General features: G+C 58.7%; 1 protein-coding gene across 1 annotated transcript; it reads right to left on the bottom strand.

Annotated features, from left to right (window-relative positions):
- Nucleotides 1-1,392: 1,392 nt before the first annotated feature.
- Nucleotides 1,393-18,675, bottom strand: R3HDM4 (R3H domain containing 4). Its single transcript, XM_050771191.1, has 8 exons — nucleotides 18,567-18,675; nucleotides 7,762-7,916; nucleotides 7,207-7,331; nucleotides 6,600-6,723; nucleotides 5,256-5,341; nucleotides 4,797-4,882; nucleotides 4,636-4,691; nucleotides 1,393-2,430 (listed from the first exon to the last, which is right to left on the bottom strand). The coding sequence occupies exons 1-8, from the start codon at nucleotides 18,635-18,637 to the stop codon at nucleotides 2,327-2,329; spliced, it is 807 nt and encodes a 268-aa protein (XP_050627148.1). The 5' UTR covers nucleotides 18,638-18,675; the 3' UTR covers nucleotides 1,393-2,326.
- Nucleotides 18,676-18,814: the final 139 nt, after the last annotated feature.

Below are 18,814 nucleotides of genomic sequence, written 5' to 3'. Positions count from 1 at the left end.
GGCGGGTGGATCACGAGGTCAGGAGATCGAGACTATCCTGGCTAACATGGTGAAACCCCGTCTCTACTAAAAATACAAAAAAAAAACTAGCCGGGCGTGGTGGCGGGCGCCTGTAGTCTCAGCTACTTGGGAGGCTGAGGCGGGAGAATGGCGTGAACCCGGGAGGCGGAGCTTGCAGTGAGCCGAGATCACACCACTGCACTCCAGCCTGGGAGACACAGTGAGACTCCGTCTCAAAAAAAAAAAAAAAAAGAAAACAGGGTCTTTCCAGAGGTAATCAGGTTAAAAGGAGGTGATTAGCGTGGGCCTAACTCAATGACGGGGGTGATCGAGAGGGATATTTGGGCACAGACACGAGGGAAGGACAATGTCAAGACAAGACATAACACACAGGGAAAATGGCCACTTGGAGACGAGACCGCAGCAATGTGGCCACAAGCCATGGACACACGAAGTCCCCAGAAACCGGGAGAGGCAGGAAGGCTCCTCCCCTCGAGACTCCGGAGGGAGCACTGCCCTGCAGACACCTTCACCTCAGGCTTCTACCTCCAGCATTGTGAGAGGGCAGATTTCCCTTTTGTTTTTCTTTGACATACGGTCTTCCTCCGTACCTAGGCTGCAGTGCAGCGGCACAGTCTCAGCTCACTGCAGCCTCAGCCTCCCAGACTCGAGTGATCCTCCCACCTCAGCCTCCCAAGTAGCTGGGACTACAGGCACACACCACACCCTGCTAATTTTTTTTTTTTGTGACAGAGTTTTGCTCTTGTTGCCCAGGCTGGAGTGCAATGGTGAGATCTCAGCTCACTGCAGCCTCCACCACCTGGGTTCAAGCGATTCTCCTGCCTCAGGCTCCTGAGTAGCTGGCATTACAGGCTCACACCACCACGCCCGGTTAATTTTGCATTTTTAGTAGAGAAGGAGTTTCTCCATGTTGGTCGGGGTGCTCTTGAACTCCTGACCTCGTGATCCACCCGCCTCGGTGTCCCCGAAGTGCTGGGATTACAGGTGTGAGCCACCGCACCCGGCCAACCCTGCTAATTTCTCTCATGTTTTGTAGAGACAGGGTCTTGCTATGTTGCCCTGGCTGGTTTCGAACTCCTGGGCTCAAGCGATCCTCCTGCCTTGGTCTCCCAAGGTGCTGGGATCACAGGCGTGAGCGACTCGCTGGCCTTCTGTCGTTTCAAGCCCCCTGTGTGATACCCTCCATTACAGGGGCCCCAAGGCACTCATACGAGCCACTCACCCAAGGTCACATGGCAGGCGTGTGGCAGAAACGGGATTTGAACCCAGGCATCCGAGGGCGGAGGAGCCAGGGAGGCACCTGCAGCCCTTGGTGGCCAGGACCTACTGAGCGCCCGGCCCTGTCCCGAAGAAAAACTCGCACACCCCGAGGCCAGAGCACCAGAAATTTATTAAATTGCCCACTTTCCCCCAAAACACAATTACCCACACGCAGCGAGGGGGTAGGAGGCCTCCCCAGGCTGGCTCCTGCAGCCTGGGCCAGGAGGACCAGCATGGGGACACAGGAGCTATCAGGCAGGTGCCAGGCTGTGGGACGGGGGACACGGGACGGGGGGACAGACAAAGTAGTGCAAGGGCAGAGGCTTCTGGCTGGAAGTCCTGGACCCCCAGTATGAAGGAGGGGAGGAAAGGAGGGGGGCTCGTATAAAGCAGGCAACCCTGAGCCCTGACACAGGCGGTGTGTGGGAGGGCACGCAGAGTGACGAGGATAAAACCAGCTCTTAGGACTGCAGCTTCTGTCCTGGGTCTCAGGGCATACCACACACACACACACACAACACAAGATGCTTCTGGCATGAGGGGCAGGGTCCCAGAGACCCCACCCTCATTCAAGCTAAAAACTGGGAGGGGCTGAGCAGGGGCTTGGACCAAGACCCATGCTTTACCAGTGGGGACGAGTGTTTTTGGTTTTTCTCTCCAAAAGGGAAATTTAAAAATCTACAACAAATCACACCAAATTCATTAAAAGTGATAAAAACCCAGCCTCGCCCTCCTCACTTGAGCTTCAGACTGGGCCAGAAAAGCTAAACGATGAAGAAACAGAACATGCCCAGATCAGGTCTCTCCACCCAAATACAAGTCCCAGAGCGGGAAGCTTGGAGCTGGGACGGCATGGGCAGCCCCAGCCGCCAGCGTCTGTTGACTGCCAAGAGCTTCATGAGGAGGGGGCAGAGTGAGAGAGACCACCCCAAGCGAAAAAGGTTTCCAAGGACCAATTCTAAAAATATGAAAGATATTTCAGCCGAAGGTATCGGAGGGCTTGGTGGCTGGGCGAGGCAGCGGCGGGGTCTCCGCGGGGCCACCATCAGCTGTGCTGCTCCAGGTAGGCGGACAGGAGCAGCCCTGGAGGCAGGAAATCCAGGTGCCGATTACTGACCTTCATCTGCCGCTTCCCCTCCAGGTCGGCACCTGCAGAAGAAACCAACGGGACAAGAATGGGAGGAATTCGGGAGCCGAGGCAGGTAGAGGTGATTCGGACCCGGACCGCCCTCCGCCCTCATTTCTTCCCCGGGAGGTCACCGCCAGCTGGTGTGTGCTGGTCACTGCGGCCTGGCTGGCCCCAAGCCCCCGGGGTCCTAGAGCCTGACTCACAAGAACACCTAAGCCTCCCTACAGGACCGCTCTCATCGGGCCCATCTCACTCTCCACTGTCACTCATTCCACTGTGGGGATGAGGACCCTGAAAAACACCGGGCCTGAGGCCATATGGCCACTCACACGCCTGCCTGGCGGAGTGTGCGGCCTCCCCGCAGGCTCCCTGCCCTGCAGAGGTGGCTTTGAGGCACCCAGGCCCTGAGTGGTCCAGCTCCCACCAGCCTCCCCTTCCCCATCTCCCCCTCACTGAAAAAAATGAATGACCTGGCTAGGTGCAGTGGCTCACACCTGTAATCCCAGCACTGTGGGAGGCCAAGGCAGGTGGATCATCTGAGGTCAGGAGTTCGAGATCAGCCTGACTAACATGGTGAAACCCCGTCTCTAGGGCCGGGCACGGTGGCTCAAGCCTGTAATCCCAGCACTTTGGGAGGCCGAGGAGGGCGGATCACGAGGTCAGGAGATCGAGACCATCCTGGCCAACACGGTGAAACCCCATCTCTACTAAAACTACAAAAAACTAGCCGGGTGCGGTGGCGGGCGCCTGTAGTCCCAGCTACTCAGGAGGCTGAGGCAGGAGAATGGCGTGAACCCGAGAAGCGGATCTTGCAATGAGCTGAGATTGCGCCACTGCACTCCAGCCTGGGCAACAGAGCAAGACTCTGTAAAAAAAAAAAAAAAAAAAAAAAAAAAAACCCTGTCTTTACTAAAAATACAAAATTGTCCGGGCACGGTGGCTCAAGCCTGTAATCCCAGCACTTTGGGAGGCCGAGACGGGCGGATCATGAGGTCAGGAGATCGAGACCATCCTGGCTAACACGGTGAAACCCCGTCTCTACTAAAAAAATACAAAAAACTAACAGGGTGTGGTGGCGGGCACCTGTAGTCTCAGCTACTCAGGAGGCTGAGGCAGGAGAATGGCGTGAACCCGGGAGGCGGAGCTTGCAGTGAACTGAGATCTGGCCACTGCACTCCAGCCCGGGCGACAGAGCGAGACTCCGTCTCAAAAAAAAAAAAAAAAAAAAAATTAGCCGGGCGTGGTGGTGTGCACCTGTGATCCCAGCTACTCAGGAGGCTGAGGCAGGAGAACTGCTTGAACCCAGAGGTGGAGGTTGCAGTGGGCAAAGATCACGCCACTGCACTCCAGCCTGGGCAACAGAGTGAGACTCTGTCTCAAAAAAAAAACAAAAAAACCAACCAACACAAATAACAAAAACAAGCCATGTCCCATGTGAGCTCCGTGCCTCAGCAGTCCCCTTTGCCTGGGACCCCCATCCTCTACTCCCCATCTTGCTGGGACCCCTCCTCTTCTGCGTCAGGACCACAGCTCCACACCCACCAAGCTCCAAGCCCCGCACCCCCAGCCAAGGCCTGATGTTCTGAACAGAAGCAGGCATGGGGGATGCATCTCCCACAGAGGGAACAGGGGGAGGCATCCTCAGGTTGCCATGGAAACCGTCACCTCAGCAACTCCAGGCGGGTGGCAGAGACAGGTGTGAAAGGCTCAGGACCAGATGGGGTGCCTGGGGCCAGCAGGCGCCTGCACAGACCCTCACTAGGGGGGTGAGTTCTGAGACCGTCCCTCATTGGAAAAGTGGAACCCAGGGGCCAGTAGGGGATCTCGCCTGAGGTCCCATGTGTGGTATAGGGGAGGCCCCAGGACTAAATGCAAACCTTCCAGACACTGTGCCCTCCCATCTTATCTCTGGCTCTGCGAGGTCCCTCAAAGCCAGGCTTCATCACCCCCACCCCAGGCCCCGAAGATGTAGATGGGGGTTATCTGCGTCCACCAGCCTGCTTGTGTCTGCAGTCCCCTGCGTGGGGCCAGATATGCAGGGAGCTTCTGGTGAATTCAAGGCAGGGTCCCACTGCCACCCTTGAGTTCACAGCGTCCCCACTCCAGCCCCCTTCCCCACCTCCCCACCAAGCCCCACTCTGAGGAACCAGGACCCTGGGACCCTGGCCACTTTCCCAGGTTGAGCTGCTGGCCAACTTGGGGTCTTGGGGGCCACTGGCGCTTACTGGCCGAGATGAGGTCCATGTACTGGCAGACGGCGTGCAGCAGGAGCCTCTCAAAGCTGTGGGAAACGGGCAGTGAGCGCCGTGCAGGGGCCGCAGCGTGGGGTGTCCGCCCACCTGGCCGCAGCCTGGGAGGGTCTGCCCACCTGGCCACGCCCCCTTACCTGTTGTCCAGCATGGCTGTGTACACGGCCTGGGGGGACACGGAGAAGAACCGAAGCAGCCGCTCCTCCCAGGTCTCCAGCGTTTCCTGGGGAGGGTGGTCCAGTGGTTAGGGCACTGTGGGGCCTTCAGGTGGGGGCCAGGGAGGTCCAGGCCCCCCAGGAGACCACAGTGCTGGGCTCGAATATGACCTCTGATCCACCACGTGAGGCTGCTTAACTGTCTCTGAGGCCACCATGCCACCTCCTGCCTGTGCCTTCTGCGGAGGGAACTCCTACACACCGCGCAGTGCCCGCCTTCGTTGCCCCCGCCCTCCTATCTAGCGCCCTGGTCCGGTTGCCTGTATCCTGCCCTGTTTCCCCTGACACGACCTGCACCGGGTGAGAACCTGTGCCTGGGAAAGGGGCCTTCAAAAAAGACCACGCGGGTAGAAAGGCAAGGCCCGGCACTCCGGCACTCACCATGGGGATGCGGCTGCGCTTGAGGACGGCTCGCAGACGCCGGCTGATGCGCTGGAAGCACTCACGGGGCGTATAGGCGGGGTCCTCTGCAGTAGTCGGGGAACGGGGCAGTCTTGGGGCGCTCGTTCTGGCCCTGCCCACCTGCCAGACCACGCCCACCCGAGGAAGACCACGCCCATCTGTGCCTTGGCCTCTCCTGTCCACCAAACCACACCTTCACCGATACTGTGGCCCCACGCAGACAGCCAGCAGGCCCTACCCACACGAGGCCCTGACCCCAACCCATCCAGCTGGCCCTACCCTCACTTGTATGTTTGCCCCAGCTATACGTGAGGCCCCACCCATTCTAGGACCACACAAGCCAGCCAGCCCCACCCCCATCCATCTCCAGGCCCCACCCCTACCCACTGCCACCCAGATCCTGCCCCCGCATCCTGGCCACACCCACCCCATGTGCCACCCTATCCATATCCTACCCCCGCCATCCTGGCCCCTCGCACCCCATTGCCCTGTTCCTATCCATACTCTGGCCCCACCCACACACTAGGGCCTACCCACCCCAGGCCCCGCCCACACCCCATCCGTATCCTGCCCCCATCCCAGCCCCACCCACCCCAGGCACCGCCCCATCCATACCCTGGCCCCACCCACAAACTAGGTCCAACCCACCCCAGGCCCCACCCACACCCCATCTGTATCCTGCCCCCATCCCAGCCCCACCCACTCCAAGCCCCACCCCCATCCGTACCCTGGCCCCACCCACACCCTAGGTCCAAACCACCCCAGGCCCCGCCCACACCCCATCCGTATCCTGCCCCCATCCCAGCCCCACCCACCCCAGGCACCGCCCCATCCATACCCTGGCCCCACCCACACACTAGGTCCAACCTACCCCAGGCCCCACCCACACCCCATCTGTATCCTGCCCCCATCCCAGCCCCACCCACTCCAAGCCCCACCCCCATCCGTACCCTGGCCCCACCCACACCCTAGGTCCAAACCACCCCAGGCCCCGCCCACACCCCATCCATATCCTGCCCCCCTCCCGGCCCCACCCACCCCAGGCACCGCCCCATCCATACCCTGGCCCCACCCACACACTAGGTCCAACCCACCCCAGGCCCCACCCACACCCCATCTGTATCCTGCCCCCATCCCAGCCCCACCCACTCCAAGCCCCACCCCCATCCGTACCCTGGCCCCACCCACACCCTAGGTCCAAACCACCCCAGGCCCCGCCCACACCCCCATCCATATCCTGCCCCCCCTCCCGGCCCCACCCGCCCCAGGCCCCGCCCCATCCATGTCATGGCCCCACCCACAACCGCCCCAGCCTGGCCGCACCTCTCCTGCGATCCTCCCCGCGGCCAGGGCCTCTCCTCCGCGTCTTGCTCCTGCCCTCATCCTCCAGGTAGCGAAGAACCCGCTCCTGCTCCTCCCCGGAGCGGTTCATGAAATCGTTCCAGACCTGGAAGAGAGGCAGGGAGGCAGGCTTGCTAGGAAACACCAAGCTGGGCTGACGGCTGACATCCCCGGGCAAATGGGCACAGAAGGCCGCCAAGCACGTGGACGTGCTCCTGCGGTCACCTCTGTCCACTGAGGGGCTAATGCTTGTGTTGGGCCCTGAGCTGAGCGCAGGGAAGCGAGGAGCCGGAATGGGCCCAGTTGTCTCGGGCTGGGGGGGATTGAGGTGAAACGCTCTCACAATCGATGGAGGGTTCCCAAACGTGTTGGGCAGATGAATCCAGGAGCTCGAAGGTTCCAGGGGTGGGGTGGGGATTCTGGCCTGATCTGGGGACCCCGAAGGAGACAGAGGGGCCTTCATTAGGAGACCAGAAGTGGGCGGGTGCTCCTGGAGGGGGAACGGGCACAGGCGATGGCCTGGCCGTAGGAGAACCAATGAGCTGCCGGGGTCCCCGCGTGGAGGGAGCCAGGGGGTCGGGGGCCGCACCTCCACGTAGGTGGCATTGTTGCAGGCCTCAGCAAAGATGCCCGGTGATGCAGGGGGTGCCAAGTCCCCATCGTCCAGGCCAGGTGGGCTCCCGTCTGTCTCCAGCAGGGTCAGGAGGTACTGGGCTAGGTGGAAACAGATGCTGTCTGGGCCGGGGTGGCATTCGGGACCTCCAGGCACCATGGGGACCCAATAACTAGCCTTCCTCCCTCTCTATCATATCAGCCTCCCCACCTCCATGCTCCAATTGTCTTCCCCAGAAGGTACAGAAACCAGCTAGAGTCCAGGTTCTGGCTTGTCAAACTCCTACATATCCTTTAAAGCCCCAGCTCCAATGCCCGGGGCGCCCTCCCACCCAGCCCTGATCCAAGAGTCCAGGGGGCACCTGTGTCTGGCTCTATTTATATACGGTCCCCTGGCCTACAGCTGACACCTCTTTGGGTCCCCAGCCCTGCCCAGGCCCAGCTCATGGGAGGGGTATCAGATAACACCAACATGCACGCCATTCTACAAGGCCCAGGAGCCCCCAAGAGGCGCCTCCCGACCACTGCTCACTGTTCTCCAGGCGCTGGAGGCTCTTCCGGCCCTTGGCCTTGGGCACAAGGTCTGAGTTCCGCACGGCTTGGTTGATGAAGTGCTGTTTCCGCCTGGAAGCCGAGAGTCTCTTCACTTGGGAGCTGGCTAGGGCAGGCAGGCAGCCGGGCAGGGGCCTGTGGGCCGGGGCAGGGGTGGTCCTCAGGGTCAAGGTCAGCCAGGATCTCCGAGAAGAGCCCTACCACAGCCATAGCCCGCTTAGTTTCTCCCAGCGATGGAGAGCTCACCCCTACGGTGTGTGGAGTCCTGAGCCCTTAAAATCCTATTTTGTTTCATCCTCATGTCACCCAGGAGGCAGATACAATTGTGGTGACGCGTCAGGTGGGGTGGCTCACGCCTGTGATCCCAGCACTGTGGGAGGCTGAGGCCGGCGGATCGCTTGAGCTCAGGAGTTCAAGACCAGCCTGAGCAACATAGCGAGACTGTGAACAAAAATAAAACTATTTTTTTTCTGTCTCTACAAAATAATAATAATAATAATAATTTAAAAATTAACCAGTGTGCTGGTACATGCCTGTAGTCCCAGCTACTCGGGCCTGAGGCAGGAGGATCACTTAAGTCCAGGAGGTCGAGTTTGGCGTTATGGCACCACTGCACTCCAGCCTGGGCAACAGAGCAAGACTCTGTCCCAAAAAAAAAAAAAAAAAATTAGGTCAGGCACATTGGCTCATGCCTGGAATCCCAGCACTTTGGGAGGCCGAGGTGGGCAGATCACTTGAGGTCAGGAGTTCCAGACCAGCCTGGCCAACACGGTGAAACCCCGTCTCTACCAAAAAAATACAAAAATTAACCAGGGGTGGTGGCGCGCGTCTGTAATCTCAGCTTACTCAGGAGGCTGAGGTGAGAGAATCGCTTGAACCCAGGAGGCAGAGGTTGCCGTGAGCTGAGATCACGCCACTGTACTCCAGCCTGGGCGACAGAGTGAGACCCTGTATCCAAAAAAAACAAAACAAAAAAAAACCTGTGATGACAGATTAGTAAACTGAGGCTCAGAAAAGTGAAGGCACTCGCCCAAAGTCACGCAGCAGGTAAATGACCAAGAAAAGCTGCCGTCCACCGGTGACCCCAGTGTGCGAGGTGTTGGGTCTAAGCCAGCAAGGCCCACAGCCTTTGGGATGTGAACTGCCTCCTTCAGAAACACAGTCAAGACACTTGATTTTATCCACATCCCCCACCCCCAGCAGAAGAGGAGCCAGAAAACAGCCCCAGAAGCTCAGGTGATGCCTGGGCCCCCCCACCTCTCCCTTAATGTCCCCCGTCCCCAGGGCCAGGATGAGAGGGGGGCTGGAGCGGCCCCCCCAGAGCTAATCGGCCTGGCCAGAGCAAATGGCATTAATTGTGGAGATGGATTAGCTGTCACAGCTGGGCCTCCCGCGGAGGATCCAAGGGCCCAGCCACTCAGCGTGGGGGGATTAGGCAGCCACCTGGGAAGCGGGCGGTGGTTGGTGGGGGGTGGGGGGCGAGGTAGGCGAGCACAGCAGCCACCCGGCACCTGGGAAGCGGGCTGGGGGAGGGGCTCTTGGATGGGGACTTTTCTGGCAAGGAAAAACACACAGGCCGGGCGCAGGGACTCATGTAATCCCAGCACTTTGAGAGCCCAAGGTGGGTGGATCCCTTGAGCCTGGGCAGTTTGAGGCTGCAGTGAGCTGTGACTGCAATACCGCACTCCAGCCTGGACAACAGAGCAAGACCGTGTCCCAAAACAAACAGGATGGGTGCGGTGGCTCACGCCTGTAATCCCAGCACTTTGGGAGGCCGAGGCGGGCGGATCGCGAGGTCAGGAGATCGAGACCATCCTGGCTAACACGGTGAAACTTCATCTCATCTAAAAATACAAAAAAATTAGCCGGGCGAGGTGGCGGGCGCCTGTAGTCCCAGCTACATGGGAGGCTGAGGCAGGAGAATGGCGTGAACCTGGGAGGCGGAGCTTGCAGTGAGCTGAGATCCGGCCACCGCACTCCAGCCTGGGTGACAGAGCGAGGCTCCATCTCAAAAAACAAACAAACGAAAAACCGTAACGCTTGCTTGGTCAAGCCCCAGACCGTGGGCCGCAGAGCGCCACTGGGCTCAGAAACCCCCATACCACAGGGCTGGCCATGGACTCCAGGGTCTGGGGGTTCCAAGATCGGCTCCACCCTTATCTCCTAACTCCACCCCCCCCGAAGCACATTCTGTTCCAACCCCACAGAGGCACCTCCTGGCTGCTGCTGCTTCCAAATCACGATTTCCAGTCCCTCCTCCGACCTTTGCACAGGCGGCCTGGGTTTGCTGGCTGGCCGTAACCCCCACCCCCGGCACTCACAGCCATGCCTGGTACACAGGAGACACTTAAAAAATAACCACCAAATCAATCCTTAATAAAATTCCGTGATTCCAAGGGAACCCACAGTCCAAAATCCCTAATAGCATCCAGAGTTCCCAACACAAAAATTAAAAGTGACCCACCCCACCCCTGCAACCCCCAAAAGACTGGAAAACGCTTGGAAACTCCAGGCCAGTTGAGACAAGATTCACTTGAGGGAAGCCGGGCGCAGTGGCTCACGCCTGTAATCCCAGAGCTTTGGGAAGCCAAAGAGGAAGGATAGCTTGAGGCCAGGAGTTCAAGACCAGCCTGGGCAACACAGTGGTCCCCGCTACTCAAGGACGCTGAGGCGGGAGCATCACTTGAGCCCAGGAGGTGGAGGCTGCGGTAAGCCGAGATCACACCACTGCACTCCAGCCTGGGTGACAGAGCAAGACTCTGTCTCAAAAAAAAAAAAAAAAAAAAAAAAAAAATGCAGTCAAGGGGGTCAGAAATGAGACCAGTGCTTGCCAGGGTCCACACGCATGTAAAGAGTCCTCAAGCCTTAAGTCTAGGCACTTTACAGACCAGCTGTTACATCTCAATCAAAAGTACACGAGCTGATTGGCCAGGCGTGGTGGCTCATGCCTGTGTTCCCAGCACTTTGGGAGGCCGAGACGGGCGGATCACAAGATCAGGAGATCGAGACCATCCTGGCTAACATGGTGAAACCCCGTCTCTATTAAAAAATACAAAAAACTAGCCGGGTGAGGTGGCGGGCACCTGTAGTCCCAGCTACTCGGGAGGCTGAGGCAGGAGAATGGCGTGAACCTGGGAGGCGGAGCTTGCAGTGAGCTGGGATCCGGTCACTGCACTCCAGCCTGGGCGACAGAGTGAGACTCCGTCTCAAAAAAAAAAAAAAAAGTACACAAGCTGATTGGCCGGGCTTGGTGGCTCACGCCTGTGTTCCCGGCACTTTGGGAGGCCGGGGCGGGTGGATCAGTTGAGGTCAGGAGTTCGAGACCACCCTGGCCAACATGGTGAAACCCCATCTCTACTAAAAATACAAAAACGAGCCGGACGTGGTGGCACACACCTGTAATTCCAGTTACGCAAGAGGTTGAGGCTGGAGAATCGCTTGAACCTGGGAAGCAGAGGTTGCAGTGAGCCAAGACTATGCCACTGCACTCCAGCCTGGTCAACAGAGCCAGAATTGGTCTCAAAAAAAAAAAAAGTAGGCTGGGCACAGTGGCTCACGCCTGTAATCCCAATACTTTGGGAAGCTGAGGGGGGTGCGGATCTCCTGAGGTAGGGAGTTCGAAACCAGCCTGACCAACATGAAGACACCCCATCTCTACTAAAAATACAAAAACTAGCCGGGCGTGGTGGCGCATGCCTGTAATCCCAGCTATTCGGGCGGCTGAGGCAGGAGAGAATCGCTTGAACCCGGGAGACGGAGGTTACAGCGAGCCAAGATCATGCCATTGCACTCCGGCCTGGGCAACAAGAGTGAAACTCCGTCTCAAAAACAAAAACATTTAGCCAGGCATGGTGGCAGGCACTGTAATCCTAGCTACTCGGGAGGCTGAGGCAGGAGAATCACTTGAACCCAGGAGGTGGAGGTTGCAGAGAGCTGAGATTGTGCCATTGCACTCCAGCATGAGAGACAGAGTAAGACTCTATCTCAAAAAAAAAAAAAGTTAGCAAGCTGAGCAGACCCAGGGCTGTCTGAAGTGGGAAGGGGACAGGCAGGTAAACAGCACAGTCTCCACAGACTGCGGCAAAAATCTACGAAAACTCATCAGAACAAAATCTCACATATGCACAAGTACCCACCAGTAGGGACCTGCAGGCTTCGACCCTGGACCAGGTGATTAGAACTCACTAGCCCAGGCAAGCCTGGAAACTCAGAAACCGCCTCCTCGCCAGGCTATGGTGTTAGTGCAGGTCCTGGAATCTCAGCCCTGAGTGTGAACCCCGGCTACAAAGCTTCACCCTGAAACCTTTTTTTGAGATGGAGTCTCGCTCTGTCGCCCAGGCTGGAGTGCAGTGGTGCGACCTCGGCTCACTGCAAGTTCCGCCTCCCAGGTTCATGCCACTCTCCCTCAGCGTCCCAAGTAGCTGGGACTACAGGCGCCCACCACCACGCCCGGCTAATTTTTGTATTTTTAGTAGAGATGGGGTTTCACCTTGTTAGCCAGGCTGGTCTTGAACTCCTGACCTCAGGTGATCCGCCCACCTCAGCCTCCCAAAGTGCTGGGATTACAGGCATGAGCCACCATGACTACTGGTCCACTCTGCAACCTTTAACCTCAGCCCCCTCTCAAAAAGTGGGAACAAGCTGGTCTGGGAGAGGTACTCAGAGCCAAAAGGGCCTGGGATGAATTCCCCTCATCTCAGCTGCCACTTGCTTGTTTTCCTCATATGATGGGGAACTCACCCCTCAGCCATGCCACACTGCTGTTGATCATAACAGTGTCCCTGGACTGATTATTTTCCCCACTTTGGGCTCATTTCCTGTCACCTGCGCTGTCCCCCGGAAGGCAAGTGCTATTACTTTGATGCTCATTATACAGATTTGGGGTTTTGTTTTGTTTTGAGACGGAGTCTCGCTCTGTCACCCAGGCTGGAGTGCAGTGGTACAATCTCGGCTCACTGCAACCTCCACCTCCCTGGTTCAACCGAGTCTCCTGCCTCAGCCTCCTGAGTAGCTGGGATTATAGCTGCCCACCACCACGCCCGGTTGATTTTTTATTTTTAGTAGAGACGGGGTTTCACCATGTTGGCCAGGCTGGTCTCGAACTCCTGACCTGGTGATCCGCCTGTCTCAGCCTCCCAAAGTGCTGGGATTACAGGCGTGAGCCACCACGCCTGGCTCCCATTCTACAGATTTGTAAACCGAGGCACAAAGTCACTGCCCAAGCTCCCATTGCTGCAAAGAGGGCAGCTGGAGAAGGAGGTGGTGAACTATGTCCTCAGCACAGAGCACAGCAGCCAACAGGCACTTGATGGGAACACAGGGCCATGTGGAGCCAGCGTCTCTGAAGCTGGATCAGCCTGCAGCTGCCTCTCTGAGGCCGGAGCACTCCGTCCCATGCCCCCGATTCACCAACAGCCCCCCTACGAGGCCCCGGGGCCTACATCTCCACCCCAGCAGCTGGACAGGGCCGATAACAGAAGTCACATCCGAGGGGAGCCCTCGGGGAAGTCAGAGGGGGCGGGGCTCGGTGACATAGCTCAAGCCCTCCCAGCAAGGGGCCTGGTATCACCCCATGTTACAGATGAAGCATCTGAGGCTTGGAGAGGCGGGGCCGTCCCCCCTCACCATCCAGACAATGCAAGGAGCCGGATGTGAACCTGGGTCTGACCCAGAACCCCAGAGTTACCCACCCTGCTTCCCTCACCGCCCCTCATACCAAAGCCCCACAGACCTCTCCTCCAGGCCCCCAAAGACCTGCGTTGTCCTTCCCTTGCTCCAGCACAGCCCATGGCTGCCCAGCATCCCAGGGCCAGGCCTGGCTGCCCCTAGGCCTAGCATTGCACCACAAGGGCCTGCTCCCGTTTCAGTTGGTATCTGAGGGCTCAGATATCCACCCTCCCCTGGGCCTCTAGCGCTGAACTGAGCACTGGAAATCGAGTCCCACCATTGGATGGAGCTGGCTGACTTCAACCAGTTTCCAGCAGGAAATTAAGAAACATCTTCAAGCTTGTCATCCCAGCACTTTGGGAGGCCGAGGCGGGTGGATTATGCGGTCAAGAGATGAAGACCATCCTGGCCAACATAGTGAAACCCTGTCTCTTCTAAAAATACAAAAATTGCCAGGCGCGGTGGCTCACGCCTGTAATCCCAGCACTTTGGGAGGCCAAGGCAGGCAGATCACGAGATCAGGAAATCGAGACCATCCTGGCTAACACGGTGAAATCTCGTCTCTACTAAAAATACAAAAAATTAGCCGGGCGCAGTGGCGGCGCCTGTAGTCCCAGCTACTCGGGAGGCTGAGGCAGGAGAATGGCATGAACCCGGGAGGTGGAGCTTGCAGTGAGCCGAGATGGTGCCACTGCACTCCAGCCTGGGCGACAGAGCGAGACTCCAACTCAAAAAAAAAAAAAAACATTAGCGAGGAGTGGTGGCGGGCGCCTGTAGTCCCTACTACTTGGGAGGCTGAGGCAGGAGAATCACTTGAACCTGGGAGGTGGAGGTTGCAGCAAGCTGAGATCGCACCACTGCACTCCAGCCTGGGCAACAGAGCAAGACTCTGTCTCAAGAAAACAAACAAAAACAAGAAAACATCTGGCCTCTGGGGTAGACAGTGGGGACTGGGAGTCACCAACACGCCCCTCCAGGAATGGAAGGAACAGGCAGACCACAGCAAAACCCCCATGCCTGGCCAGGTGCCGTGGTTCACACTTCTAATCCCAGCACTTCGGGAGGCTGAGACGGGTGGATCACTCGAGGCCAAGAGTTCAAGACCAGCCTGGCCAACATGGTGAAACCCCTGTCTCTACTAAAAATACACACACACACACGAAATTATCCGGCCGTGGTGGTGGGCGCCTGTGGTCCCAGCTACTCGGGAGACTGAGGCAGGAGAATCACTTGAACCCAGGAGGTGAAGTCTGCAGTGAGCCGAGATCGTACCACTGCACTCCAGCCTGGGCAACAGAATGAGACTGTCTCAAAAATAAAAAATCCCATGCCCAGCGACAGGCCCCTCCGCACAATGCCCCAAACTCAGGGAGCCCCGGTCTCTGCCCGATGCACCTGCTTATTCCATCCTCGGTTCTGTGTTTACCACCCCCAGGAATGGCCCCGCCCCCCACCTCACCCAATCAGCCTCACCAGGAAGCTCTGGAAACCAACAGGCCCCAGCCTGTTTACTTCTTTGCTCCTTAATCACTGGTTCACTAGGCCCACAGAACAAGACGGGGTTCCCCCTCCACCCCTGTCCCCGCCTGTGCCCAGCCCGCAGAGGCGCTCACTGCCTGTTTGTTGAATGAATAACTAGACTTCTGTCGATACACTTCCCGAGGGCTGCTTCCTCTGTTTCCCACGCCACTCGACAAGACCACTTTACAGACGGGGAAACTGAGGACCCGGCGGGAGTATCTGAGGCTTCCTGGACCCTGAAGGCTCGAGGATGTGTGTCCACGGAGTGGGAGGCAGCCCAAGCCGAGGAGCTGCTGGGGTTTGGGGGAACAGGCCTCCTGGTCACTCCCAATTCTACTCCTTGCAGATTTTGAGAGGGCAACTTTTTTTTTTTTTGGCCCTCAGTCCCTTGGGCAAAAAACACCTTTCCCAGCACTGGCCCCTCCCCCGGGAACCCACAAGAGAGAGCAAGAGAGGAACCCACTTGTCCATCAGGAAGTCAGGGCTCAGGGTGGAGGTGACTCAGCCTGGGGTGGGGCCGACTGGGGCGGTCCCCAGCAGTCTCCAACTCCCCACCAGGACACAGCTGGCAGGTAAACACCCAGCTTACTGAGGGCTGAGAGCGGAAACATGAGTGTATTTACATAGTTACACAACAGTCACTACACCTGGGCTATAATCCCAGCGCTTTAGGAGGCCAAGGCAGGTGGATCACCTGAGGTCAGGAGTTTGAGACCAGCCTGGCCAACGCAGTGAAACCTTGTCGCTGCTAAAATTAGCTGGGTATGGTGGCACATGCCTGTAATCCCAGCTACTCAGGAGGGAAGGGCAGGAGAATCCCTTGAACCTGAGAGGCAAAGGCTGCGGTGAGCGGAGATCGTGCCACTGCGCTCCAGCCTGGGCGACAGAATAAGACCCACCCCCCAAAAAAACAGAAGACACAGGAAGAGCCCATTTTGAGGGTAAATGCCCACTCCAGGTGGTTCAAGGCCACGTTGGAAGAGACATTACGTGGGTGCTGTGGCTCATGCCTGTAATCCCAGCACTTTGGGAGGCTGAGGCAGGTGGATCACCTGAGGTCGGGAGTTCAAGACCAGCCTGACCAACATGGAGAAATAGCTGGGTGTGGTGGCACATGCCTGTAATCCCAGCTACTAGGGAGGCTGAGGGAGGAGAATTGCTTGAACCCAGGAGGTGGAGGTTGCAGTGGGCCGAGATTGCGCCATCGCACTCCAGCCTGGGCAACAAGAGCGAAACTCCGTATAAAAAAAAAAAAAAAAAAAAAGGCCGGGCGCGGTGGCTCAAGCCTGTAATCCCAGCACTTTGGGAGGCCGAGACGGGCGGATCACGAGGTCAGGAGATCGAGACCATCCTGGCTAATATGGTGAAACCCCGTCTCTACTAAAAATACAAAAAACTAGCCGGGCGAGGTGGTGGGCGCCTGTAGTCCCAGCTACTCGGGAGGCTGAGGCAGGAGAATGGCGTAAACCCGGGAGGCGGAGCTTGCAGTGAGCTGAGATCTGGCCACTGCACTCCAGCCTGGGCGACAAAGCGAGACTCCGTCTCAAAAAAAAAAAAAAAAAAAAAAAAAAAAAAAGCCAGGCATGGTGGTGCACACCTGTGATCCTAGCTACTCGGGAGGCTGGGGCAGGAGGATCGCCTGAGCTCGAAGGTGAAGGATGCAGTGAGCGGTGATGAAACCACTGCACTCCAGCCTGGGTGACAGAGTGAGATAATACTCTATCACCTATCACCAGTAATACTAGGCCGGGTGCAGTGGCTCACGCCTGTAATCCCAGCACTTTAGGAGGCCAAAGTGGGCAGATCATGAGGTCAAGAAATCAAGACCATCCTGGCTAACACGGTGAAACCCCGTCTCTACTAAAAATACAAAAAAATTCGCCGGGCGTGGTGGCGGGCGGCTGCAGTCCCAGCTACTCGGGAGGCTGAGGCAGGAGAATGTCGAGAACCCGGGAGGCAGAGCTTGCAGTAAGCCGAAATTGCACCACTGCACTCCAGTTCGGGCGACAGAGCGAGACTCTGGCTCAAAAAACAAACAAACAAACAAATAAATAAATACAAATAATACTAAAGGTCGGGCACCATGGCTCACGCCTGTAATCCAAGAACTTTGGGAAGCCCAGGCAGGCAGATCATGAGGTCAGGAGATCAAGACCATCCTGGCCAACATGATGAAACCCCGTTTCTACTAAAAATACAACAATTAGCTGGGTGCGGTGGCGGGCGCCTATAGTCCCAGCTACTCGGGAGGCTGAGGCACGAGAATCACTTGAACCCGGGAGGTGGAGGTTGCAGTGAGCTGAGACTGCCCCACTGCACTCCAGCCTGGGCGACAGAGCAAGCCTCTGTCTCAAAATATTATTACTACTAATATAACGAATAAAATATTAACGATAATTAGTAATGAGACCATGGACACTCCCATTTGCTGGGCCTGCCCCAGTGCTAGCTCTGTAACCCCCACCACTCGGAGAAGAGGCCCCACTTACTATCCCATTTTACAGAAGGGGAAACTGAGGCACAGGAGCGTTAACCTGCCCAGGTGGCGCCCTCTGCACACGGAGGAGGCAGGAACACAACACGCGCTGCCTCCTCGCCCCCCACCAACGCGGACCCCAGGGGTGCACCCTGGGTCCCCGGGTCCCTGTGCGGGCCGGGGTGACACACGGGTGACCCCCGCACAGACAGCCCCGCTTCCAGGTCCCCCCAGAAGGATGGACGAACGGGCTCCTGCTTGCCAGGTTTTAACCCACAAGGGTTGTGGGGATTTACCCAAAGGAGAACAAGGAGCCGGGTCTGCCCGGAAAGGCAGGGGGCGCAGACAAGCCCAGAGGGCAAGTGGGGCTGGGACCAGGCTGGAGCGCATGGGTGAACCCCGACCCGCGGATAGGGGCCGTTGCTGGCACCTCGGGCTGATCGGGGAGTCGGGGGACGGACCTGGGAGTGAGGGCGTGGATCAGGGGAGTGAGGGGGGCAGACCCGGGGAGTGGGGGGGGCGCGGACCCGGGGAGTGGGGGGATGGACCCTGGATTGGGGTCAGGGACCGGGGAGTCGTGGGGGGGTGGACTCGGGGAGTGGGGGGCCGGACCCGGGGAGTGGGGGAGCAGACCAGTGTAGTGGGGGGCATGGACCCGGGTAGTGGGGGGGCGGACCCGGGAGTGGGCGGCACGGACCCGAGGAGCGGGGGGGCGGCGGACACGGGGAGTGGGGGCACGGACCAGGGAGTTGGGGGGAGGACCTGGGGGGTCAGGGGGCGGACCGGGGAGTGGGGGGGCGGACTCGGGAGTGGGGTCGCGGACCAGGGGAGTTGGGGGGGGCGGACCCGGGACTTGGGGAGGTGGACCAGGGAGTGGGGGGCGGAACTGGTAAGTGGGCACGCGGACCCGGATCCCCTCCCCCAGCAAGCCCCCGGCACGCCAGGAGGGTGTCCCCGCTGGGTAACAATGAAGACCCCCGCCCCAGCCTGGGGGTCCACAGCGGGAAGCCCCGGAAGGGGAACGAGGGCAAGGAATGGGAGGGAGGGGAGGCGGGGAGAGGATCGCAGGGAAGGGATCCCAGCCCCACTGCACCCGCCGCGCCCCGACCGCCCGCGCTCACAGCAGCCGCCGCCCGCCCGCGGTGCCCTCCGCCGCCTCGGGGCCGCACTCGGGGTTCTCCAGCGCCACCATAACTCGCACGCTGTTGCTACCGCCGCCGCCGCCCGGCAGGGCCTTCACCGGGCCGTGCAGGAAGTGACGGGCGCCCGGAGGCGGGCAGGGGCGGGGCCTGGGGCTGCGCGGCGGGGCGGGGGCACCCACCTCCCGGCTGCCGGGAACCAACGCGGAAACCCAGGCGCGCGGGAAGGG

The sequence above is a fragment of the Macaca thibetana genome, chromosome 19 (assembly GCF_024542745.1).
Source record: "Macaca thibetana thibetana isolate TM-01 chromosome 19, ASM2454274v1, whole genome shotgun sequence".
NCBI lineage: Eukaryota > Metazoa > Chordata > Mammalia > Primates > Cercopithecidae > Macaca > Macaca thibetana.
Note: the sequence above shows the minus strand (reverse complement) of the source record. Positions and strands in the feature narration are given on the sequence as shown.

Excerpts from the sequence above, each read along its gene's own strand:
- R3HDM4 (XM_050771191.1), bottom strand. The coding sequence starts at position 18,637 with ATGGTGGCGCTGGAGAACCCCGAGTGCGGCCCCGAGGCGGCGGAGGGC. Across the intron at positions 7,332-7,761 it reads CCTCCAGCGCCTGGAGAACA|CCCAGTACCTCCTGACCCTG; the intron begins GTGAGCAGTGGT and ends GTTTCCACCTAG. Across the intron at positions 4,883-5,255 it reads AGCGCAGCCGCATCCCCATG|GAAACGCTGGAGACCTGGGA; the intron begins GTGAGTGCCGGA and ends CACCCTCCCCAG.